Source organism: Azolla caroliniana, unplaced genomic scaffold, assembly GCF_043228905.1.
Source record: "Azolla caroliniana isolate FFs.n. ecotype wild unplaced genomic scaffold, voAzoCaro1.0.p SCAF_1, whole genome shotgun sequence".
Taxonomy (NCBI): Eukaryota; Viridiplantae; Streptophyta; class Polypodiopsida; order Salviniales; family Salviniaceae; genus Azolla; species Azolla caroliniana.
In genome coordinates, this window is record NW_028230436.1 from 30162157 (window position 1) to 30189702 (window position 27546).

Below are 27546 nucleotides of genomic sequence, written 5' to 3' on the forward strand. Positions count from 1 at the left end.
CGACTCATTCACTACTGGGAAAAATTAGCATATCTCATGCCTTCCTCGTAATGTTTTATAACCTTAACTATTTTATCTTTATGATGATGAAGAGAGTATTTAGTTAGAGTGAATGTGCCACTTGAGGATCATTTGATCATTGTGAGGAAGGTAATGGAACTGCAAACAATCAAATTCTATAATAAGTTGGTGACGATGAAAGAAAAAAATAACATTGGAAAATGAGATTAAGTTTTTTCAGATAAAAACAATACAATATTTGCAACTTATATTGGAATTGGTATACTAAGAACCATTTGTAGTATGATATAAACTAAGTAACGTAAGATCGTGTACATATGAGTGTTATCAATCTCTTTGATGCCTTCTTGGGTAGAGCATTATGAGAGCATTAGGTGTATCAAATTATAAAATATGTGGTCAAAAATAAAATGTATCTTTGTTTTAATGTATTGTACATGCAAGTTGGGACTATAGTCTATTTGTTTGTCGTCCCTCTCTACAAAATTTCTTTTTTATATACATTTGCTATTACTAGGACTTGACATGATAGAAAGGGGTTTGATACAATGAGACAATGTTTGACATGATGAAAAAGTGGTTAAAACATTCTACTAATCATAAACAATTCCATGTAGAAAAGAAAGATTAAACAATACCTTCTTCCAACAATGATATGGGCACAATGGCCAACAACAAAAGGATGACAAAGCAAACCTCGTTTGATGCATTTTATTTTATTTTAATGGGCGTGTATGGTAGGGACTTGTATAGGGTTATGTGACGATCTACGTTGGTGAAAAGATGGAAGTGATATTCTTTTACTATTTGTACTAAGAAAGTTAGGTCATATGGATTTACTTGTTTTCCTCTTTAAAGAAATATTTTCCTAGTAGGAACAGTCATCATCTATGTGATAGTAAAGAGGAATGGTGGTTGTGGTGGTAGTATTAGTATTAGTGGTAGAAGTAGTAGTAGTTACTTAAAGGCTCTACTTTTTGCATGTAACTTAATTTTGGAAATATGTTGTGCTCTTCATCATATTGGAAAGGTTTGAGAATTGGTTGACAGTATACAAAGAGTGGATTCGTTTGATCAAGTGTTATCTTTTATGAAGGGATGCAAAAGAAAATGTATTTTAGAGGGGGGAAAACAAAAAAACTCAATGGAGAACATCTATGTAAAGGTGAATGATCAAGGATCAAGGATAGTGTAGGGCTCAAGTAAGTTTGAATGTGTGTATGAACGTATATTCAATTAAACTAAACACTTATTCTACTAAGAAATTTCGTTTACACATTCAAAGGGACATGAATGCGTACAATATACTTGTGTATTTTGTTAGGGATATGATTGCTTCTCAAAAGATTAGCTTAGTGAGCTCTAATAGATAAAGTAACAATACCATGTTATCTATTGAGTACATGGTTGTGGATTCTGAGAATACCAAATAGCATATTAACAACTGACATAAACATCCCATGTTATGTATGGAGATCAAATATACGCTTTCTACTAAGTTTTGAAGTGTATCGTTGAGAACTGTGAAGCAATATCAGTCTTGAAACTAAGAAGGGTGGGTGTGGCATCATTTTTTTAGGGTTTGAAATATTTGCCAAATTATATATATGATTACTAACCATTCAAAGAGATGTGTGTGTCATTGAGGTTTCTGAAACTTGAGGTGAGAACGATGTTACGTAGCATCTATGCCCAATGTTACAATAAGTCGCTTATAAAAACGACATGATATCAAATGAATTCATGGACAAACGCTTCTAACTACAAATGTGGCCATTTGGAATGCAATCATGATAAAATGGACTTGTTTTTACATGTTGGAGATTGTTTTTTCCTTTACATGTGGTCTCCTAGCTTGTCGTAGCAAAGGCTTGTGGAAATGTAGAAGCTATCGACAAGGGAAAACCAGATATGGCTCTTGTGGATAATGATATAATGGTATTGGGCAATGCTTCGATGGACATGTATGACAAATGTGGTAGGTTTGGAACAGCCAAGAAAGTGATGGGCAGCATGGACAGGGCCACAAAGCACTCGATTCATTTGAACAAATACAAAGCATGGGCATTTCTCTAATTTGGATAAAAGACAAATATGATAGTATTGCTACATATATGGATTCTACATTGTTATTACAAATTTCTTTTCAGAAGCTTCGAAATTGTATTCTAGTTTTTCGATGAGTAGATTATAAGATGATCTAGCAGTTTCCCCCCCTTTGTTGGTTGTTCTCCATTGTAAGTTGGGATGTATATAGATCCATCTCCTTAGCCTCTTTAGGGAAAGATCTATGGTTGCCCATTGAATTTTACAAGAGGGGTTTAGGAAGTATCTTGGTTTTCTTTCCACATACTTTGTATGTTGTAGCAAACTTGGTTTTCTTATCTAATGGAAGGATATTCTTTTTTGGAAAGGAAAAAAAAATTCATGGACAAACAATCTAACATGAACTCTAGTTTTTTATGCTTTATGTCATAGTATTGTGTGTGTGTGTGTGTGTGTGTGTGTGTGTGTGTGTGTGTGTGAGAGAGAGAGAGAGAGAGAGAGAGAGAGAGATTTGTCGTTATGAGGCTGAAATGTGACATTTTCATGTAGTGCATGTGGAGTTGATAAGTAAATTTATAAAAGTTTAAAACGAGCATAGAATATAAGGAAATGAATTATCACAGTGTGCTACAAAGTCATATACAATATTTTTCCTAGGTTTTCGAAGAAATCATGGGATGATGAGATGGCTATTGATAGACAACGGGGATTTAACGTTGAGGTGAGACCAAGTATCACATAAAAACATTTTTTGCTATCAAAATGCATGGCAATGCAGATTTTCACAGTACATTGTTTTCTAAATAGGACAATATCTCGTATGCATGTAAAATTTCAACACAAATCTAAGTTTACGTATAACATTTTATCGTTGTAGATAACAAGTGAAATTTTAGGATGTCACTCGTTCATAATCATTTCTCAATAAAAGAATACACTAGACATCTAGTTTGCACAATCAACTACACTTGTGGGGGGTGCGGGGGGGGGGGGGGGGGGGGTGGGGTGTTAGACGGACATTGAGCACTGAGACAACCATGTGTTTGTAGGTGGGGATGTACAAAGGTAGTAGTAGAAAAATGTTCTTGGGATGCTATTCTTTCATAATGGATTTGCCAATAAGAACATGGTGAATATCTTGCACTTTCGAAGGGCCGTGACAAGACCCAAAGGATTTACGAGCCAATTGGGAGTAGAAGTGGTCTAGAGTCTAGACTAGACCCAACATGACTATATTTTGATAACGTGGTGGGTATAGATATAGAGGTTCATAAATATAGCAAAAGGCGTACGATTGAGTAGTGAGCCTCTCCATTGGGACCTTAACAATCAAATGATTCAATTATGTTTTTCTTTCCTAGCTATCTCAACCCATTTGTCATCACCCTTTTGGGGAGGGTTTTTTCATATGTATATCTATTTGTCGTTGCTTTGTGATGTTACGATGTATCATGTGCATGCATCTAGATATTACAAATAAAAAGTTTCTTTTTATAAGGAGAGGGAATAAAATGTTTGTTTTGCTTTTTATTGGAGAAAGATAAGAATTAGAATATACAGAATTGATGTGATGAATAAAAAGTTAGTGGCGTTGTGTGTGTGTGTGTGTGTGTGTGTGATGAGTGTGCATCATGATGGATGGCATGACCAAAAATGCGCACATCAATGGATGGGCAAGCAAAATGGAGAGAATCATGGGATGGGATATGACATTCATTCACATGTTTCCTTCACTTTTCTCTAAAGAAGACGAAGAAAACCAAAACAATTGTCCCTTGTAAAGCTAGTCCGATTGAATCGGATTCCTAGTCCTTAGGCATCAAGAAAACAACAAAGACATATGTAGCAATTGTTTTGATCAGCATGTATGTTAAATGTGGTGCTCCTTTGAAAGCACAAAAACTGCTCGGAAAGTTGTCAAGTTGAAATGTTATATTGTGGAATGGAGTGATAACTACAGGTGCACAACGATTCCGATGTCCAAAGTATTATTTCAGCCATTTCTCATCGGCATGGAGGTTGCAAATATCCATGAATCAAAAATGTTTTTAGGTCCCTTTCTCCTCATGAATGGATGGATGAATTTATGGTTAGCATTAGCTTTGTTTTGGTGGGGTTATTCTTCTCACCGAAACAGCCATCAACTTTTGTATTGCTTATGATTTTATAATACCAAGGTGTATCTTTTGTTTTAAAAAAACAAAGACAAATACGAATATGAAGTATTATCCTAGCTTTGTGAACCATGACACCAAAGTAATACACTTGTTGAAACATTCGATCAATATTAAACAAAAGGACCTCATTTTTGTCTTCTTCTCTTTTAAGGAAGAAAATGGCACATACCCTGACCTAAGTCTTGATTTCACCAAAAGCTTGCCGAAATAGTGAAATTGCAAGTCAGAATTTTCCATGGATCAGATGGATTCTAGCATATAATTGTTTTACATTTTATTCTAAAATCTTACAATGTACCATAATTCCTTTTTTCTTCAAGACAAATTATCCTTCCATTAGTCATAAATAAAGGTCATAACGGTTACATCATACAAAGTATTTTTTCCCAAGCCCGTCTTGTGTAGACAATGGTTGAGGAAACAAATCTATGTACTCCAACATAGAGAAAACAATTCAACAATTACAATCTAATCCCTAGACACATTGCAATATATCATTATCCATAGGCAACAACGAAAGTAGCTCTATTTGGAAACAAGCCCTCTCACGTCAAAGTTATGAGCCATTCAATACTTCTTCAACCTGTCATCTCGGATTTGAAGGCGATCAACTAACGTACACAATTCTTCGCTCAAATCTCTACCATTTAAAGCATGAATCAAGTTTTGGCATATGTTGTCACAAATATAAGTTCTATTGAGCTCCATTCCTCACTAGTTGGAGATATGTTGAATGTCATTCGTTTAGACTTACAAACATATGATCAAACAAACTCTCAACACTTACAAACATATTCATTGCAATACTCTTTCACACTCTATATTGGAAAATTTTAGGGTAGCCCTTTTGAAGATGGGTGAATGGAAAAAAGGAAGGTAATGAGAAATGCTTCTATGCATTAAGATTATACTAACATAACACACAATGTCGATGTAGATTCAAGAATCAAGTTGGAAATCAAACATGATTATCTATCGCTCCCACAAACAAATTTATGGTGCTAAATTGTGTAGTGTAGTCTTCCATACATAATATACATCGACATGAGAGTCTCCTCTTTTGGGAATCCAAACATGATTTAAGAGAGTGTACATAAAGAAAAGGTCCACGCGACATCATTTCATTTTTGTTCAAGTGTTTATTTTTTAATAAAAACTCACATGCATAAAGAATGACATGGAATCAACTCAAATTTCAATTTCAAGTTGTCCTTCCTAATATTACTATTATCATAGAAAGAAGAATCATGTACTTGTAAAATTCAGGTTAAGTTTGTTGTTGAGAATGGACACCACTTTTCAAGCTTTATTTAGGAAGTTGATAGTTTGTCCTTCAATAGTCTTTTTGTTGTCTTTGTTTCCTCCATGCATAGACAATTATTTTGACTTTTTTTGCTAATAGACACCAAGTAATTAGTGGGTAGCTTGAAAGTTTAATTTCAAAAATATAGAAATGATCAAGTATGCAAAAGCACATTATTGTATGAGGTTTTGATTGTTTGATTGAATAAGTAGTATGAATTGAATTAGACACACGTTCTAGAGTCCTTTATGCCGAATGACATCATTTGACTTTTCAACCTTTAGATATATCAATCCCGCTTGGCCGATGGGATCCGTTTTTTGGGCAAGAAGATTTAAGATTCTATGCGAAGACTAATAAGCAAAATCAAGGAAAATAAATGTTGATTCATAACATGGTTGCATCAAGATCCCAATCACAAAATTAACATTTAGTGTTGTGACATAAAAAATCAACAACCAAGTGTTGAGGTACGTGACGACATGTTCCTAGCTAGCAAACATCTCCAATCAAGTCCTCGTAATCTCTTTGTGGGTTTACTTTACTAATCTAATCATATTATTCGTGTTCAAAATAAAATAGAATACAAAGGTAGATTTTTTGTTGTTGCCACGAGAAACTTAATTAACATGATGTTGTATATAATCATAGAGCACTCACTCATAACCAATCCCAATAGAGTATACAGTCTTGGAACTCTTATTGTCATCCTTAATCAGATCTAGCAAATTTTTCCACTAAAATTATAGTATATAATATCTCAAACACTACATACTCAACACCTAGAGCAAAGTTCATCCCTTAGTAATTTCACTCTATTCAATAAATTTGCTCTCTCTAGCTCTGAGAAAACATTCAGCTTCCCTTCTTCTTTTTTTGAAAGAATATCTTAATATGCACCTTAATATATTACTTGAAAATTGTACATAGAGAAAACAGAAGGACACATTTCATCTCACTTCTATTGTGATGCAAAGGCTAGTATAAGCATCTGATAAAAAAGATGATGTCATATATGAAACAAGTAGAACCATAACTATCAACTATGCAACATAAAAGAAGGTATGGCATAATTCCACTTCAGATCAGTAGTTGTATCCAAAAATAAGTGAATTCCTTGCCATCGGTGGTTCTCAAAGGCCACTTGCCGTTGCCACTGAACATCAACCGAAACCTACAGAACATCAATCACACCCTACAGAATATTCGGCTTCCTTATTAAGTACACTCTATATTCAGCCACGTATATTCATGTTTGAAGCATTGTCAAGGATGCAATGAAATGTCTTAGAATATCTTTTCGGATTATTGATGTTATGGAGAAACAAAAGATGGAATGTGAGGAAAACTTTGATTTGATAAGAGATCTTCACAACAAAGAGCAGAAAGCCTCCCAAAATGAAAATCCAACTTTTTCCAAGCTTCATTTGTAATTTGTCTTTTACATCTCCAAGATATTTAAAGTGCATTGTCCTTTTATTGTTATGTTTTCCATGAAAATATTCATTCCCATTCTCTCCTAAAACGTAAGGTAAGGTTTCATGTGGAGAGGCTTCTAAGAAAATTCGGTTTCATCCATTGTAGGTTGAATTTTAGGTTTTATTTCCTCCATTTATCTAGTTTTGGGATTTGTTTCATATGGAATCCTTGGGTTCTTTTACATATGATAATGCCTTATCATTCTCAAATTTAATTCTCATGAATACCTCCACATCGTACTTAATTATCATGCCCCTAATGTAGAATAGCTCTATATACAAGTGAAAAACATGAAACATTCATAGTGTATACCTCATTCATGAGTCACTTTTGATGATTTGGGTCTAGAGAATAAATAGAAGAATGATGAATGTACAATAGCAACAAGATACAAGAGACAAAACCGGATTGTCTTACTGCAAATTGGTCTTCAATGACTAGGGGATCGACATCACTCCTAGAAGGCACACAACTATCAAATTAATGCATTAATCCCCTAGGACGATGCTTCCACTTTTACTAGCATTTTCCAATCTATAAAGGAATTAATGTCAAGTAGTTTTATTTAAAACTTTCCATCTTGCTAAACGTTATTTTGTGATAACCATAAACCTTCATGTAAGAATGTTGGAAGCCTAGGTTTCTTGGCATTTTCAAGCTTTATTTCGCTTTCATTCATTGATTTTCATTTATGATAATAATAGTGATGTGAATCGTGATATATAACCTTGATATAACTAGTTCGCTACAAAATATAGGCAGACAACTTTATCATCTATGAAAACCTCATATATGAAATTTCTTAGACGAAGGCTCATAAACTTGGTCGACAATGAATCCGTTATTGTACCTAATTGACTAGAGAAAGGAAACAACCTTTGATAACATTCGATATTAACTTATTTGACTTTCTAGTCACATGTGATTGTCACACTAATGAATGGTTAGGGGTCAATTTATTAGATTTGTTATATTCAAGAGCTTAGACCGATAGGTTAAATGAAATACATATACTAGGGTATTCGACAAATATATATTTATAATCCTCCTACTCTAGACAATAGAAAAGTTCACAAACTAATTTATTAGGTTTTTTTACATCGATAAATTTCATTTGATCCAAGGTGCTTGCAATGATTTTACAGCAATAAAACTTATCCTCTTCCTCGTAAAATTATGTGATTGGAATGATAACATAACACATGCAAGTTCTATTCATGGGCATCATTTTTAATTTCAAGAAATCTCTAAGAATTTTGAATTTCCTTAGGAATTTATTTGAATAACTTAATGATAGGCCTAGTAGTTAAAAACTTGTTTTCTATAAAAATAGTATAGTTGTTGTCCCTTGGAAAGAGCTCTTAGGCCTAGTTGATAATGGTTGTAGAGCCATTAGAGTAGTGGCAGGTCCCATTGTTCAATCAATGCCCATTGAAGGCGTATATTCTCTATGGTATTATAGTGCTTGCCCCATGCAATGTTCCTAGTATGAGATTGTGACTAAACCAAAATCCGCATTTATGTGATCCCTATATTGGTGCCATTCCACTAAGTGGCTTGCCTCTTCCAAGTCCATTGTGGTATCCCATGAGAAAAGTTTTACACATGCTTGCATACTATAAGAAGCCACGTGCATATACAATGCATAGGATAGATGTGGTACTTACCTTGTCTATTGAAACTATTGAAATTAGAGACTTAGTTGTTTATTCATACCTATTGAACTTCATTAAGTACTACAAACACCTAAACTAATACTTCTCCTTTAATTTGTGATTGATTCGTCAACATGAAATGATGCTCACAAATTGTTTCCCTATTTTTTTAAGTAAATGGTATGTAGCTACCATTACTATAGTTTAGACGACACTAGCCATTAAGTAAGTGACATTATACATGATTGATTTAGAGTGAAAACCATTTCTGACTACGACAAAAATATTGCTTGTCAGGTCTTTATCATAAATTCACTTGTCCCCTTGTGCTTGTTATAAAATTGTAACTAATATTCTTTGATCAAATTCTTAATAACAATACTATAATTGTTTCAAACATTGATCATAAAATATTGGAAGTAGCCAAACCTCTAAATAACTCCCTTGCACAAAATTATGGAGTTGTTTTATTTGGAGTAATGCTTTCTAACAAAGAAGATATTAAGCCCTAAAGCACAATGGGAAAACATGCATTTATACATTGAAAAAATGACTTAAGAAGCTTTCTCAAATCATTGTTAAAGATTCATTTTGTTACATATCTTTATAGTTCTAAAATGCCAATATAAAAGCATGATTACATAGGGGTGCAATTTTAGTTGTGGATTTAAGTCTCCAACAAAGCAGCTTGGTGATGCTTTTATCATGAAACATCTTCATAATATTACTTTTAGTTGACACAAATTAGTTTTTGGCTCCTAAACTTACGGCTTCACATAATTGACATTGACACATTTTCCACAATATTTTAAAAGGTAGAGGACATTCCTACAATGTATCTTGCTCAATGTGAACCATCTTACAAAGAAAATATGGTATTAGCCTAGGAAAACAATGTATTAGTGGTTCACAATCAAAAGGAGACGTCCTTATCAACAAAATTGGCAAACCATTTTAGTCATTGAAATTTAAAATCTATAATTATGTTGTAGTACATGAATGTTGATCATGGTTTCTAATTAATCAAAGTCTCCAAGGCTAGTTATCAAAATCTATATGCGTACAAAGAGGGTCATTGAGTTGCCTAAATGATATTGGGACTATTTAAACATACACTAATGCTATCCAAATTCAATCCAAAATATTGCTAGGTTAGAAGCATAATACTAATACTATAATTGCCACACAGTTGCAATGCGTTGACCTTTTCCACTTTCAACAATCATGATTGAAAATAGTTCTATGAGCCACCAATATGGCAAATGTCATAAGGTAATGGACACTTGAATAATTGGCCTTTATTGTCATGAGATGCAAGTTTTTCGTATTAATTATAGGCCATTGATTTCTCCTCATTTGAACGAAGACTAGTTTTCTAAGTAACATAAAAGCATGATGCTCTTACTTTCTCATTATATTTGTATGGATTATTCCATCCAAGAGTTCTTGAGACATCAAACATAGAAGTCTTGAGTGATTATGGAGTCAAATGGAATGAGCAACATTTCACCAAATTTTATTAGCCAACACAAAATCAAAATTTAACCTTTCATAGTGTAGTCTACACCAACTTCAATATCTTAGATACATACATGAAAACTCACAAATGGAATTATTGGAATGATCTTCGCTTATTAATGCCATGAACTCTTACATTTTTTGCTTTTAAATCATTACCAAGTGCCTTGTTGTTGCAAATTATTGTCCAATATAAAACAAAAGAAGGGTAATATGATCGAATCTTTAACATCAATTTTGTGAAACAATAACCCGTTGGAACTAAGATATATTTGAAACATTCAAACTTTTAATCAACTATAATAGGAAAGGGTGAGGTTTTGCTTGATATATCAAAACTCGAGACATTGTGAATTTAGAGAGTACAAATTCTGTTGGAAAAGAAATTCTAATCAAGCCCAAGGATAACCACATGAAAGACAACAAGGCTCACCATGGCTTATTGGCTAGGACATTTCATATACATTATACTTAGTGTATGTGAATATATCACAAATCACAGAATAATGATGTAAAATTTCCAAATATTAGATAAATCTCCTCTATATGTGTGTGTGTGTGTGTGTGTGTGTGAGAGAGAGAGAGAGAGAGCCAAGATGTAGTACTAGTAGTGTAATGACGTACCACTAGGGTAACTTAATTACAATACAAAGAGAGAGATCTCTTTGAGATCCACAGGAGACCAATTACAATCTATGAGATGGGGCCGCCCATGGCAAGGATAAACCACATGGGTTCTCTCAAATTTATGTTCTCCCAAACCAAAAGCCAAGGAGATGGAGCGTGTTGTGCGTGAATCACCACATTTTCAACCTCTTATCTTACATAGATACCTTTATATCACCATGTGAGCGCTATCGCCTACTATTAGGCTATGCTTTTTCAAATTTCACCCCAACCCCCTTTTGAAAGATTGTAAAACAACAAATCACAAAATGTTGTTACATAGTTAAACACGAGGCTTACCACATATGGCACAACGAATATTTTTCCAACACCTCAACATTGTGCCACCCCTCCCTCCCCCTTTCAAAGGCCAACTACATTACATTTTGACATTGGATATAGGTTTTTGGTACTTTAACTCTACATAGCGTTGATGCATCCTATTTTACCTAGCTCAACACCAATCCGAACTTGCAACCAATAGCTTTATGTGCCTTGAGAGCACTTTCCCATCACTATTGGATTCATTTCAAATGAAGAGTTGTATGGTCCCAGTATGTAGAGACCAGGCACTCGTCAGATCCCCGAATTCCAATGTTCGAAAAGGATCCTTTAAATTTCTGCACCAAGCCTGATGTTTTTGAGGTGAGTGCGATTAGCAATTCAACGTCATCGCGAAAAAGAAGAAGGAAAGATGGCATTTAAACTCTGAGGCTGACATGTCTAGGGCCATGGCATACATATATGTCTTGTAAAGAAAAGAGGGTGAAAGGAAAAACATGTAAACGAATTTCTAAAGACTTGTTATAAAATAATGATAAATCCATTTCCCTTTGTTCCCCCCCGGGAGGGGGGGGTCCACGTGTCAGATGCAGGGGCGATGGCCTGCCACGTGGCTGAATCTTAGTGCAGGAGACTGACCACGTGGATGCGGGGAATTGGAGCAGAATAAATGTGGGGCCCGTGCGCGCCATTAAATACGAAGGGCACCGAAAATTGTAATGTAGGATTTAGATTGCAAAAGTCAACGGAAATCAGCTGCTCTCGAAACTCTAACCCCAGAAAACCGCTCGTCGAAGCCAAAAAAAAACTCCCAAATCCCAAAAGCGGTTTTCATTGCCCCCCGGGTTCCCTCCTCAATTTCTTTTACTAATCCATCTATATTCGTTTTATAAATGTTCAAACTTTTAAATAAAAACCCTAACTGTTTGTTTAATCCAATAATGCTGCTTAAATGGGCTAAGCTTCGCAGTTAATATAGGCATAATAAAATAAGTAAAGAGCGTAGGCAAAAAAAACCAATGACGTAGTATTTCGGTAAAAAGCAAAATAATAATAATACTTAAATAATCATAAAACTGGCATATTATTATTTTTGTATTGTTTGTGTACAGAGTACGTACGTACGTATGTATGTATTGTGTGAGAATAATATATGCATATACGAAAAATAAGAAGGGAGAAAGAGGGAGATGATATGAATATGTACATATATAAATAAAGTAGGGTGTGCGTGGGGCAGAAGATAGCTATCTAGCCTCGCTGTGTGTGAAAGCATTTAATGCGAGTGTCCTGTTGCTCCCTCCACACATACCTTACGTAATACATATATACATTACATACATATGAACATATGTATAATATGGATGTATGTCATGTATGATAAACTAACGCATTATGTACATATATTGTCATTTGTATCTATCCATCCAGCCTCTCTTTCCTTTCCTTTCCTTTCCATTGCTTCTCCTAATGTGATAGTGATGGTGATGGTGTTGATGATGATGGCCCCATCTCTCTGCATTTGCACGGTTTCCAGCCTTGTCCTCTCTTTTGTAACACATGACCACATTATCTATCACTTCATTATCTTTCTCTTTCTTTCATTGATTCCCAAAATGTCCCCCCCCTCTCCCCCCCAACCCCTAACTAAGGGCCAAAACACACATTCAACATTATTGTTATTTTGAGTTCGAAAGGATCATCAAGGTAACTGTAGCACCTAGCTTAGTTCTATCCGTAGTCTCATAGACTAGCGCGGTTAATCGTTCAGGAAGAAAAAGGCTACATTTACAACCCCCCCCCCCCCCAAAAAAAAATAAATAAATAAAAAAAATAAATCCCATGTTTCCTTGGGAGTGTTATTATTGTTGCATGCTTCTAGCTCAATTATACATCAAGTTACTTTGTTCTATTTAATGATCCACTTGGGTAGTAGCATGCTGATGCATTTGAATTGTGCTTTTGTCGTTAACTTAAACTTTGATTTCCATAGTTGGCCATTGACAATGCCATCTAAATGATGGTGGATGATACGTGTGTGATGCACTCGAATAAAGCCCTTAATCAAGAAAGGATGCACACACTTGTGAAAATGGAAGTCATATCTCCCTCGCATGTACGCTGGTCACTAATGGAGAAGACATTTGTGGCATAGTTCTTACCTCCATTCATATGCAAATGCAATCATTTCACCATGAAGGATTTTGAGTGCACTTATCACATAGTACAAGATATTTCATATTGATAATTGGAACTTGGTTTGCAAAGGGGCTATATTCCTTCAACATTGAGCATATATAAATTGGAGCCCTAGTGATTAACTTAGAAAAACAATGGATAAACATGGAAGTCCATAGGCCAAATTTTGTCTCGCTTGTATTGATGTTGCAAATTTCCTCATTGTTTAGTAATACTAAATTTTGTGCTTAAGCCTAAACTTTTATTAATTACTTGAGCATTCACTCTATTTCATAGTCCCCTAATGGCTATCCCTCTAGTAAGACCTTCCAAGCCACAATTTGTCAAGAGTTCATACATAATTTTTGGGATGTTTCTGCATCATACACAAACTCATCATCTCAATATTTCTCTAGTATTGAGGTAGGATAAATTTGTCAATGGATATTATATGTAAAACCCATGTAAAAATTCGTACAAGATAGTACAAGATATTTCATATTGATAATTGGAACTTGGTTTGCAAAGGGGCTATATTCCTTCAACATTGAGCATATATAAATTGGAGCCCTAGTGATTAACTTAGAAAAACAATGGATAAACATGGAAGTCCATAGGCCAAATTTTGTCTCGCTTGTATTGATGTTGCAAATTTCCTCATTGTTTAGTAATACTAAATTTTGTGCTTAAGCCTAAACTTTTATTAATTACTTGAGCATTCACTCTATTTCATAGTCCCCTAATGGCTATCCCTCTAGTAAGACCTTCCAAGCCACAATTTGTCAAGAGTTCATACATAATTTTTGGGATGTTTCTGCATCATACACAAACTCATCATCTCAATATTTCTCTAGTATTGAGGTAGGATAAATTTGTCAATGGATATTATATGTAAAACCCATGTAAAAATTCGACTAAAACATGCAATCAATTGAGCCCAACAAATATATGGGTGAACCCTAACTTATAGCCTCAAACTAATTTTCTCGATCCTGATCACGAAAAGCCCATTTGTAAACAATAAATTCAATAGGGTTTCAATAATGCCAAACAACCTAAAAAAACGCTTGTAGTACATTTTTCCAACAAAAAGTAGCTTTTGTAAGCGTTATAGTTGGCTTTTCATTTCAATGACGCTATTCATTTCTATGTTTTAGTAAATTTGTACTTCAACACTTCCGTTGGCACATTGTAAAATGTCATAAAATTAACCGAAATGAGATTGCCTAACTAACTAAGTAGGATGCAGGCACAACCTAGTTTGAATCCAACAATAAATTGATATTGGTATGCATGACTAAAGATCGACATGTTCCTTGAGAATTGTAGCAAAACAACATTTCTGATGACATTTTATTAAGCATTCCCTAGAAATACTTGGATATCAATCTAGATATTAAAGAAACTGCCAGAAGAAGCATATTTGTGAACTTTGTAGATAGCCTGAAAATCCAATCATCCTTTGCAACTTGAACTTTTTAAATTTTGGATAGATTCCTTATTTATAAGCATTAATTCCCTCAATTGTTGCGTTGTGGTTGTTTTTTCCCTTTTTATGTGTAGCATGAATTTCGAGGTTATAATAGAAGATGAGTGGTAAGTATTGGGGCCAAGATTGGCAAAGCAACTAGCTAGTAGGGTATGTTGCTCAAAAACATGCATCCATGGTGAATCCTGATTTCCATTTCATTGGGTCACAAAAACGAATAAAAGAAGACACGCACCCATTAAAGAACATTTTAAGTTAAAATCTTACCATTAACCTTCTTTTTTCCCCAAGAAAGATAGTACACTAGTATTAACGTTAAACAAAGGAAGACTGCACAATTGATCAAATTGCACCTTTAAAACAAATCAAGGGATGAAGCTACCTTTATAAATTTAGGTCAAATGAACATAATGATGCAACGTAAGTTTTTAAAATTGTTTCTATATCATATCAAGATTGTATGTGTTAGAAATGTTTATTTTGCCATGTCCTCACGGATAGATCATGAATCCGTTTGAGTTACATCATCCTATTGAAATAGATCATTGATGCATACATGGTGTATGTTCCTTAATGTGTCTTAATGGAAAGCATATTTGGATAATATGCATTCAGTTTTTTTCAATAACAAAACATGGTGTATGTCATTTGAGGGCATTATATATTGAACTAAAAGTATACATCAAAGGTTTTCTTAATGCACCTCAAATGGATCCTTGCCCAAGGAGAAATACAGAAATGAAGTTTTATATGTATTTATTAGGGTGGCAAATTAGAAGCGAATGAAACATTGTGTTTGAGCATTGTGTGCTTATTTAGTAGCTTCACTTTTTAGTGAAACCCTAGAAACTTTGGACACTTTTTCTCGAACCACGAGTAAGTTGTTGTAAAACATAATGTACGTTCCACATTACCATCTCTACATCTCATGTTTGTCGTAATGTAAGTAGTAAAAAGGGAACCCGCACGAGGAGGAACCATAAAATATAGTTGAGGGTACGAAGTTGTCAGAAATATTTGCCTTTGATAGAAGAGCTACATGTCATCTACATGCATTATTAGAATATCTATCTATCTATATAAGCTAGTAATTTTATTTTGTAAACGTACGTTTTAAACTTTGTGAGATCTGCATTGGATGTTTAAAGTCCCGAGGGAGGAAAAAAAAACGAATAGCATTTTATGTGCAATTACTGTATACCAACTTCCATAATATTCATAAAGTGATTGCCAACTTGGTATGCCATAACTCCTTATCATGGTAAAGAAACCAAAATGTAACCTCTCTAGATTCCATGTGAAATCAACATCTTAGCTATGTCGTGCACTTATGCACAAATTAATGACAAAGTCAGAGTCGTAAAATGGTACTTCTTACATGCACATTAGTAGTCCTCAGTGCTCTTAGTACTTCCATTCTCTTATTGATCTTAATTAATTCACAAATGTGCTTCTTGATTCCTTACCATCTCCATAGTTAGTCAACTCTGACACTATCATTTCACTTACTTGGTTAGATATTTTGGAAATACTAACAAACATAACTTAATTGTTGATTGCCAAAATGACTTGGCATAAATTGCTACTCCTTTTTCATTGGATTTGCTACTTTATGTCAATATGTTATAGATAAGTTTTGAATGCATGAGTAAAAAAGTAGTATTACAAAGAGCAATATATAATATTTGGTTATGTCTTGATATATTTATGATCTATGTATTAACCATGATACTGTTATGTGCAACTATGTTACTCGAGTCGTTTTTCATTACTAGTTTTCCAATACATGATCTTGCTCCTCTTGATAAGGAAAACGTGTTCTCTCAATGTTGCTTGATAAATATTCTGATTATTTTCCTATTTATAATTGTAGCCTTTTTATTTTGTGACATAGATTCAAAGTCCTTTGTTTGCATGTATATTTTATTATTTTTAACAAGTGAAAATATATGTTCTAATTCTTGCGCAACTATAATGGCAAAATTAGTTTTCTTAGGTGAAGGTTCAGTTTTCTTTTTCCATAAAAAAATCCTCCACTATTACAATGAATATTGCATGTGAATGTGGTTGCATCAGGTTTTAGACTTGATTTCAACATACATTCGAAACATTGGACAACCATATATCCATCGTGGTTTATTCCAAACCCTTTTATCATTGCATTCCAAGATGCAATGTCCCTTGCAAATAGAGCATTGAAAATATTTTGTGCTTCTTTGATGCTGCCACATTTGCCATATGTATGTACAAGTGTGTTTTTGACTAGGATCTCTCTCTCAAATCCCTTTTCAATTATTTTCACGTATCCTATCTACAACTCTCAAGCCTCCACATGCTTTCAAGATGGAAACTAAGGCTGCAACACTTGGAGCTTGATTCTCCAACTACATTATGTGTAAACACATTAGTGCATCTTGACTAAATCCATTATCAACATATCCATACAACAATTTTATTTCAATTGAATAGACTATCTACAACTCTCAAGCCTCCACATGCTTTCAAGATGGAAACTAAGGCTGTAACACTTGGAGCTTGATTCTCCAGCTACATTATGTGTAAACACATTAGTGCATCTTGACTAAATCCATTATCAACATATCCATACAACAATTTTATTTCAATTGAATAGACTTGTTTTGTGTTCTTTTTCATGCATAACACAAATTCACTTCGATGGAATACACTAAATTGTATTGAATACCTATATTTGCATTATGTACTTGGGTTATATAGTTATGCCTTCCAAGGGCAATATTGCAATAAGATATTGTCAAAATGTATGTAAACTTAAATTTAGTTTGTGAATGTAACAATAAAACTATACGCTATTAAACTATTAAGTGTCACGAACGTCATGTCCATGACAATAAGTCATACAACTTTTGATACAATTCAATGCAACAAATACAAAATAAATATTTACAATGCTTCATTCTATGCATGAACATTTCACATAGCATATGATTTAATTATCCAAGAAAATTTTCTTCACATTAAATCTAAGCAAATTAGATGAAGAAATGGTGCCCCACTTATTTTGGCATTGCAGGAAGTTGTCCCGCATGTTTTGTGACAAGGTCATTTTTAAGAATTGATGGGATGTGAGGAACAGAGTCTGCCAAACACTGCAACAATATTGAATATGAATGCGTTGTGGATCACAAGACACCAAGTCATTGTGTTCTTTCTATATAAACATGCTATATCATGTGTGCTCATGGACAAATTAGAAAAACCCTTATTTGTATGTGTTTCATAAATTGAACATATCCATTCTATTCTATGTAAATATCATCTTTTATTTGTACCCTTGTGTGTGTAAAAAGTACTAAAAGACATCTAGAATTTACATTCAATGGAACTCACGTGATATAATTGCTTATTTTATGGTGATCCCCAAGAGGGCACCAACAACTATTTGCCAATAAACAAGTGGATGCAAGCAATTCTTTATTCAAGAGATAATTTTTCAATTCTTATTTCAAGAGCATCAATAATTTCACTAACCTATGATATTCTTAGTTAGGGGTATGGGGTTCAAAAGCATAGTCTAGCTTAAATTTTATAGATTAATTGCCTCGCTTTGGTTTTATTAGATTTTTATTTGTATATTGCATCCTTTTCCTTCATACAAGTGAACATGCAAGTTGACAATTTGGTGGATCAAACTTTAAGCATATTATAATGGTGACCAACAAGTATATCCTATTTTGCATGTAAAGAGGAAATTGCGAACCAAAATAAAGATTGTTGCTAAGAAATAGAGATTTTAGGAGAGGCTTAAAATGAGTTTAGGCTCGACCATTTAAGAAAACAAGGATGTGCATAAATTGTTGTTAACTCAAAAATGACACCAATAAGGTATACAATATTGGCATTTCATAATTGGTGACAGGTGTAAGGGTTGTAAAACTAGGAAGCCAAAGAAGAGAAGATCATTCAAGAGGTTTAAACATTTGAAATTGTAGATATGACCAATAGTGATTAGTCTAGTTGGCTTAACATTTTCGAATGATGCTTATCATGATTTAGGGCTTCAAACAAATAGATGACAAGGTGCTCATGTTGTGACATCCTTGGCCCGTGTTTAGTGAGTTTCATAAGCGCTAGATTAAGATGATCTAAATATTTAATAAGGAAATTTCTCATTGTAAAGGTAGCCATGTCTTTAGTTCCTAGTCTCTTCTTTTCACAAAGAACTTCATTGACATTCAAAAAAGCTTCGCAAAGCCCTCTACTAGCTCTAAGAGCTTGTGTAAGGTTCAATTCCTTGCAAGGATCGAGTATATGTGCATAGGAGAGTTTGTGAAATGTTGATTTTGAGCACTAACAAGGTTTCAAAGTTATGTTATTTACCATACGAATCATGAAATTGAGGCATGGTGTTATAATTACATTGAAACTTATTGAGTTCTCGTTAACATTTATCCATTTAAAATCATGAATTTAAATAATATCATGACTCTTGAACAAACCCCAACATTTTTCTCTTGTTATCTTTGGTATTTTAGTAGAGGGAAGGCCTGTCATAGAGGGTTTTGTGCATGGTATATTAAACTACATAAGCGTTTTATACTACATGATAACAATTAAATGCATTGAGATGTATATAATTTTCAAACATCCTATGTAGTCATAATGAGCACGTATAATTAAATAAAAAGCTTTAAGTGCGATCTCAAATCACAAATTCTGAAGGAAAGTCATCATTACTTTATTCCTTTAACATAAATGTTGATGTTGACGTAATAATCCTATATATCTTCAAACATCATGCATAACACAATACTCGATTATAGAATATTCGAACATTATATGATGAATAGCTATTCATAGAGAATTTGGGTCATTCATATTTTGAAAATAGTTTACGTTTATACTTGAATTAAGCGATAGACATTAGGGGTATGTACTTGACCTTTAAATAAATAAATAAATAAATAAATATATGAAAATTATGGAATAACGAACAAAAGTTCACTTGGTACAACCATGGTTTGACACTTGAATCCACAACCTTAATGATGTTGCAAGGCAAAGATATGTATGATTATGTTTATCTCACCGTTTCATAGAGTATGATCATGAACTTATAAACATTCACTTGTTAGATTGCATATATGGTGGGAACTAAGGATATATGAACTAAATGATATGAATTATATCATAGAGTCATTAAATCTCTCACTTTGTGTTTCAGCATATCATGAGTTATTTTGTTATAATGTGAACTAGATAGTCCTTTAATAAAAGTCCAATAAATGAAAAATTCTTAGTATGTTGGTATTTGACATCCCTCGATCAACAATGTGTAAAGCTACAAGGGACTTCTGAGCTAGAGTTGGGTTATTGTTTGTTTGATTTTCCTCTGTAATTTGTGAAAGGTTATGCTTGCAATCCATAACAAGGAGGGGAAAATATCTACATGTGTTTTGTTGTTTTTCCAATAGCCGCACATGGAGATCAATGTGGAATATTGAGTTTTGATATTACACCAGGAAAAAGTGAACACATTATCTAGAGAAGAGCACAAACATGAGTGTGGCCAAACAAAAAGATAACTTGAAGACTTCCATACGATTTAGTCAGTTTAGTTTCTATGATTAGAGAAAGTGATAAATAATGAAACATGTCATAAATAAACAAACAAATATCACATTCTCTAGATAAACACTATGGGTTTTTTAACATCTAAAAGAATATTAAATGATGTTTTCTATATCATGGGACAAATATTCTTCCCCAAACTAGGGTATGGTTATGTCCTAAAGGAACCACAAATGTTATGATACCTAAACATGACCTCACTTGGGCTTATTCTTTATGGTGTTCATCGATTCACATTTAAGAGAAGCTATGTGCTACAATATTGGTATGGGCTCTTCACACCTCAAATTTACCATGGACATTTTTCTATGATTTAGTCAGTTTAGTTTCTATGATTAGAGAAAGTGATAAATAACGAAACATGTCATAAATAAACAAACAAATATCACATTCTCTAGATAAGCACTATGGGGTTTTCAACATCTAAAAGAATATTAAATGATGTTTTCTAAATCATGGGACAAATATTCTTCCCCAAAATAGGGTATGGTTATGTCCTAAAGGAACCACAAATGTTATGATACCTAAACATGACCTCACTTGGGCTTATTCTTTATGGTATTGTTCATCGATTCACATTTAAGAGAAGTTATGTGCTACAATATTGGTATGGGCTCTTCACACCTCAAATTTACCATGGACATTTTTCTATTTTAGAGTCAATCTTTCATTATAACGTCTATGCCATTGTAATGGTTTTCATAGGACTCGTATAGGAGAAGCGTATGGATATCTCTACAGAAAAGAAGCCTACAATCTAGCATATGAAACCAAAACAAACATCACATCTTTCAACTCATCCATTCATGTAAGAATTTAACTTAGAAAAAAAGACCTAAGAAGATAATAAAAGAGGTGGTAGGATTGGCCATGTTGACCAACCCACAACTTGACGAGCTATGTCAGCTTGATTGAAGTATTGTGCTTAGGAGTGGATCGAATATTTGTCCAAGTAACACCTTATAGATATTGAAATGGATAATTGACTTGGAAATGGCTTTGTAAAGGTAGATGAAAGCATTGGCCCACAAAGTGCTTGCAAAAAAAGAATGAATGGTGCAATGGCCATTGAAGGGAAGAACAATAGACTAAAACCTTCAAAGACTACGAGATGATTACTAATATATGTGTCGAGGTATAGTGTTTCATTCTTCTCCCATTCAGCCTTGGCATCTCTCAGATGCTCTCAATTCTTCAACTCTCCCCAAAGTGATTACTAACTTAGATGAGCTCATTTGCCTCTCATCCGGGCTTGATTAAGTACTTGTTCAACGTGTAGCATGTCATGATAGGGGATGGAGGCTTTCTAATGATGCCTTCAATACTCAATATGGGTGATATGATCCCACTCTCAAAGTCTGGAGATATGTATTCCAAACACTTTAGGATCTCAAAGTGTGAAACATGTGTTAGTGGTAAAAAACCTTCTAAATTGTTTAACATATGGGGTGTCAATCATTTTATATCTATTGTGAGAACTTTGCCATATAGTAAACCTTGTGAATTTGTCTCTGCCAGATTGACTGCATGAGGTGTGCACCCACATCCATTTGACTTGTTTAATTGGTTAAGGCGAACACTAAGGGTGGTATGAGTGAGGAGGACAATTTGGACATGAATGGAAGCTTTGTTTCTGATCAATTTAATAAGTAAAACATTAGAGAAGAGATACATGAAGCTGAAGATATTAGTCAAAATCCAAAACCAAAACACACACACACACACACACACACACACACACAAAAGAAGAAGCAAATGATGGGTGAATGCATGTCCAAGCGAGAGAAAATCGTAGATTAAGATTCAAAAACAAGTAAATAAATATAATTAGGAGGGAAATTCTCTTATGAGAGCATGTGCGTGCCCCCCCCACCCCCCCCCCCCCCCTTAATTCCCTCTTGATTTTGTTGTCATGACTACCTAATATCAATCACATCATAAAAGTCATACCCACATGTGTGTACATACCACATACATATATAATCCGAAAAATATAATAATAATAATAAAACAAATATATAGAAATATGACATAAAATAAAATAATAATATACAGAATGTAGAATAAATAGTACATATATATACATATATATATTTATGTACATAAATACAAACACATACATACATACGTAGATACGTATATATATATGTATGTATTTGTATTTATGTATATATATGTATGTGCGTGCGGTGTTACATTTCCACGTTCTTCGCCTACCCCTCTCTCTGGCTCCTGCGTTTGAGCTTCTTCTTCTGCATGGCTTAAGCTTCTTCTGTTTTTACTGTAACACATCTATAATAATTAAACTCTTCCCCCAAATTCTAATTCCCTCAATTGCTTTGCTGCCTTCCCTTTCTTTCCACGCATTAATTGTGAGCGTTGCATACATTTATACATACCAATCCTTCCTTCTTAATTCGTCCAATTTAGCGGATTAATTCCTATTGAGACATTAGAGACTACTTCACGTTGGTTAATTCATTTTTAACCCTTCAAAATCTCCATTAAGGCTGTGAATGGAACTATTCCATAATGTGTGATAGTGGAATGTAGTAAAACCCTGTGCAATCAGCAACAATCGAAACAATTCTCACTATTTTTACTGCTACTCCAAACCGAAATACTAATTACTAGCAGCAACCTTTTAATCAATTGCTATTAATATCATTATTGTTATTATTTGATGAACATGTTGAGCACAAACAATGCGCCGGCTCCTACTAATGTACTGCTAATGAGGCCACCTGCTAATTACAACACCATTAGCAACCTTCACAATGGTAACAACCCTAATAATCAATATGCACATGAGAATGATCATCGTGGTCGCGCTCCTCGTGGTCATCGTCACCATCGTGATGATCACGATCACCTGCAGAGCTGCAATGATCATGGCGCGAACCATCTGATCAGTGATAGCCATGGATTCGTGGCCATGTCTCCTCGAGATATTCAGCCCATGTGCTTGCCACCTGGTTACAGATTCCATCCAACCGATGCAGAGCTCATCGTGTATTACCTCTCCAATAAGGTGGCCAATCCTTCTTCCTTTAACGTTCCTGCCATCGCTGAAGTTGACCTCAACAAGTGTGAACCATGGGACCTCCCTGGTACCTTATTACCATTACCTATATATATATTCGTATATGTATATAAATATCCGACAAATGGATTGACTAACTTAGTAAACTCTGATTGATTGATTGGGTCAGTTTAATGTTTTGTAACCATTCGTTTCTGTAGCTTATTAGGGTTACCCCTAATTAATGGGACGGATTGCCTTGATTGAAAATGTGGTGGGGGATGGAGGTTGAATCAAAATTAGTAAGAATAGGAGAAATGGTTTGGGATTTGGGATGTGTTTTTTTTTCTTTGTAATGATTTCATGAAGTGAATTAGTGGGGTTTTCTGAAATGGATTAAAATAACAATGCAGAAATGGGCGATCATAGTCTTCTCCAGGAACAGAGCAGTAGCAGTAAGGATGCAGAGTGCAGGTATTTCTTCAGCCTGAGGGACAGGAAATACCCCACAGGGCTACGGACCAACAGGGCCACCCTGTCCGGCTACTGGAAGGCCACAGGCAAAGACAGACAAGTCTTCTTCCAGCACCCCATTAACCCTAACCCTAATCATCCTAACAATGTTACCCCTACCTACCCTATTACTGACATTCATCACAACCACCGCCAATACATGCTACCAGCTAGCAGTAATAGCAATCATACATCTAATTGTAAGATTGGTAGTGATCGCAAGAATCACCATGAAATCAATGTACTTGATGATGCTGTTGCTTATAATAATAATAATTATTATTATTATAGTCTAAACAACGCTAATCGTAAGCAGCTACCAGCCGGTTTGATTTCTTTCAGTAATAATTTAAATGCGGTTAGTTATAGTAAGAGCAATGCTACTAATCATAATAATAGTAATTACACCTATAGCAATAACAACAGTACTGCTAGTTATAATCAGGATAATAAGAAGAACATGAATTGCAAGCTGGTGGGCATGAAGAAGACATTGGTGTTCTACAAAGGAAGGGCACCCAGAGGAGAGAAGAGCAATTGGATTATGCATGAGTACAGACTCATTGATAACGACCACCATCTATTAACTGCTGCTGCTGCTGCCTCATCTAATTACTCTAATCCGAATCCTGCCACTACTTATAATTCATCCTTACTCCATCCTAATCACTCGACTAAGCTCACCACCTGCAAGGTAATCATATTTTTATTTATATAGATATGCATTATAAATTATTTTTTGTCGATCGTAATTGAAAATTTTAGCATTTGGATTGATTATGTGCCGCGAGTTATTTATTTCTTTTCATCGATCACTACAATATAACTAATTTCTCTGTAGCTTCTTTGTACTCCAGTAAATCTCGCGTTTAATTCTCACCTTGATCGTTAATTTACGACATATACAGGATGAATGGGTCGTGTGCCGCGTGTTTAAGAAAAATGGATCTAAGTCGAAGCTCCCTAATCACAGCAACGACTCCTTGACAGATCGGCTACAACATCATCATGATCATGATCATAATCATCAAACTAAGAATAAGCATGGGCACCATATGAGCATAAGCAGTAATAACAAGATCAACGTTAATAATACAGTTACGATTAGCGACCAGTTACCAGGTTTGCAGGAGTCGCCCCACACAAATATAACTACAACGTCGCAAAGCCTGGGGGAGGCGGAGGTAACCATGGCTACTGCTGCTGCTGCTACTACTATTACTAACAGCCTCTACAGCTTCGTAGGGCTCAGCAGTAGTAGCAATGCTTCGACGTCTGATTACATGGACGATAATGGCTTCCTACTTCAGGGACCTCGGACACATGGACGGAATGTCCTCCTTCTGTCCAGATCGTCAAGCGGCCATGAATTGCCTGCATGCAGGGATGATCAGCAGCTCCAATGTGGGAGTAATAATATTCTGGTGATCCCATCGCCATCGCCATCGCCATCGCCATCGCAGATGGATTGTATGATAACTGCAGACGTCCGTGACATGCCATGGCCTTTGACGACATCTGGCGCCCCCTCCCAGTACGACACCCTAATTAAGCACGATTATGGTGTCGATGACCCTAATTACATCCACCCCTCTTCTAATACTAGCACCTATCATCATCGTAATAGCTCCGGTATAATGAATTGTGATGTTGCCATGGGACTTGAGCACAAGATGATTAGTGCTAATTATCCATCTGAATATATCGGTAATATAGCATGTTTAGTGGGCAAGGTGCAGCAGCAGGCTCCCCCTCTTCCTGCTCATTATCATTATCATGATGATCGCCATCATCCATCCAACTCCCCTCTTGCAGATCCTGCTCCAGCTCAAGCGATAGGTACTGATACAATTCCTTTATCTACTGTTTACATTCATTATTCTATAACGGAAAAACAAAAGAGTCAATTGTTTAATTAGATTTCTTGGCATTGTGTATCATCTGCGTGCTAGTTTTTTTTTCTTTCCCCTACATCGGAAACCGTTAAACATACATACAGTACATATATTATATATTATGCACTAAAAATGGATCAAAATTTCCTCCAGATACTGTATATGGAAATCAAATAACTAATCTTTTTCGGTTGTTTCCTTTGGCTGGGGGTCGTCTATTATTATATGTAATTAGGGATCAGCTGTGCATTTATGGAGGCGGCAAGCATCGCGAATTGTGGTGATGATCATCACCATCATCATCATGGAGCAGCAAAAGCAGATCAGGGGTCTTCTTCTTCTTCTTCTTCTTCTTCTTCTTCTTCGGCGACGACGACGACTAGTAATCCAGTGAGTCTGCTGCGATCCTTAGTAGCGGTAGAACAGGAGGAACTCCTGATGATGATGATGATGAACATGAGGAACCCTAATCACAGCAGTAGCGCCAATGGCAACCATAATCATAATGACGACCACAACAACAACTAAATTAGTAGTCAGTTTATCATTTTTACAGCAGGATTTGGCGATTACAGACCGAGAGATTCATTGATCCTTCCGGCAGTGCAGCTGACGGAATCATTGACCGGAATGCTGACGGGAGATCGCGATTCCGCGATTACCTGCGCGATTAACGGCGGTGGGGGTCAACGGCTGCCCCCCGCTCTGACGTCATCATCAACGGGCCTGTGAGCACGTGACGTCAGGGCCTTCCCACGTGCTACGGATGCCGTGTCTTTATTATTATTATTATTATCTCTCTCTCTCTCTCTCTCTCTCCATTTCCTATTTTTCTCCCTAAAAACTATACATATTAATTTGTATTTGTTTTTTTTGTAGTTTGAAATTTATTGATTTTAGTTAAGATATTAGTTCTCTTGGATAGACCCCCTCCCATTCCTTTCATTTAAGGCTATATATATGTATATATATATATAGCTATATATAGGTCTGTAGGTAGTATGTATGTACATACATACATATTGTGTCACTTTTACCCACCACCGTGTGTTCTCAGAAAACCTTATCTTTGTTTACCTCCCTCCATGTCGTCCGTCCGTCAGCAATCAAGCGCCTATTTTTAACCCTCCCTCCTAATCACAGCCTAATTAATTAATTAATTACCTCCCCTACCTACACTCCCCCCCGCCCCTATCTCATCAATTGCTAATCGAATCACTGTGCTTCAACCATGATTGTCTACATTATATATATTATCCCATTGCTCCTATCCGTTGTGTTACCAATGTGTAGAGTTTTGATTCCTCCACCCCCTCTCCGAATTGTAATTACGATATGTAGTACTATCTCATTCGCGGCTTTGTTAAGTATTATTATGTTCACACATTCTCTCCTTCGGTATGCTTGTCCGTAAGAAGTAGAAACAAAAGTTTCCCGGCAAAAGTCACGGAGCAATCGACTTCACCATCGTTTTCATAGATTAGATTTGCTTTGGGATGTCTTATTTTGTTTTTGACTTATTTATATGGAAATCAAAATTTACTTAAGTATTCAAGAATAATGGTCCTTTTGTTCACTTGCCAACTGATCAAAACTTTGAGCACTTCGCATGGAGTTACATATATATACATATGCGATACTATACTTTAGGACGTTGTGCAATTAAGCAACAATTCATGACTTGTTCAAAAC

General features: G+C 35.1%; 2 protein-coding genes across 2 annotated transcripts in view; both read left to right on the forward strand.

The window, feature by feature from the left end:
- The window catches only part of LOC147869612 (glycine-rich domain-containing protein 2-like), a 59744-nt gene that overhangs the window by 8535 nt on the left and 23663 nt on the right, over positions 1-27546 (forward strand). The gene's annotated exons all lie outside the window — the stretch shown is intronic.
- On the forward strand, positions 23360-25640 carry LOC147869613 (uncharacterized). Its single transcript, XM_087339313.1, has 5 exons — positions 23360-23534; positions 23860-24068; positions 24417-24653; positions 24868-25591; positions 25633-25640. The coding sequence occupies exons 1-5, from the start codon at positions 23360-23362 to the stop codon at positions 25638-25640; spliced, it is 1353 nt and encodes a 450-aa protein (XP_087195439.1).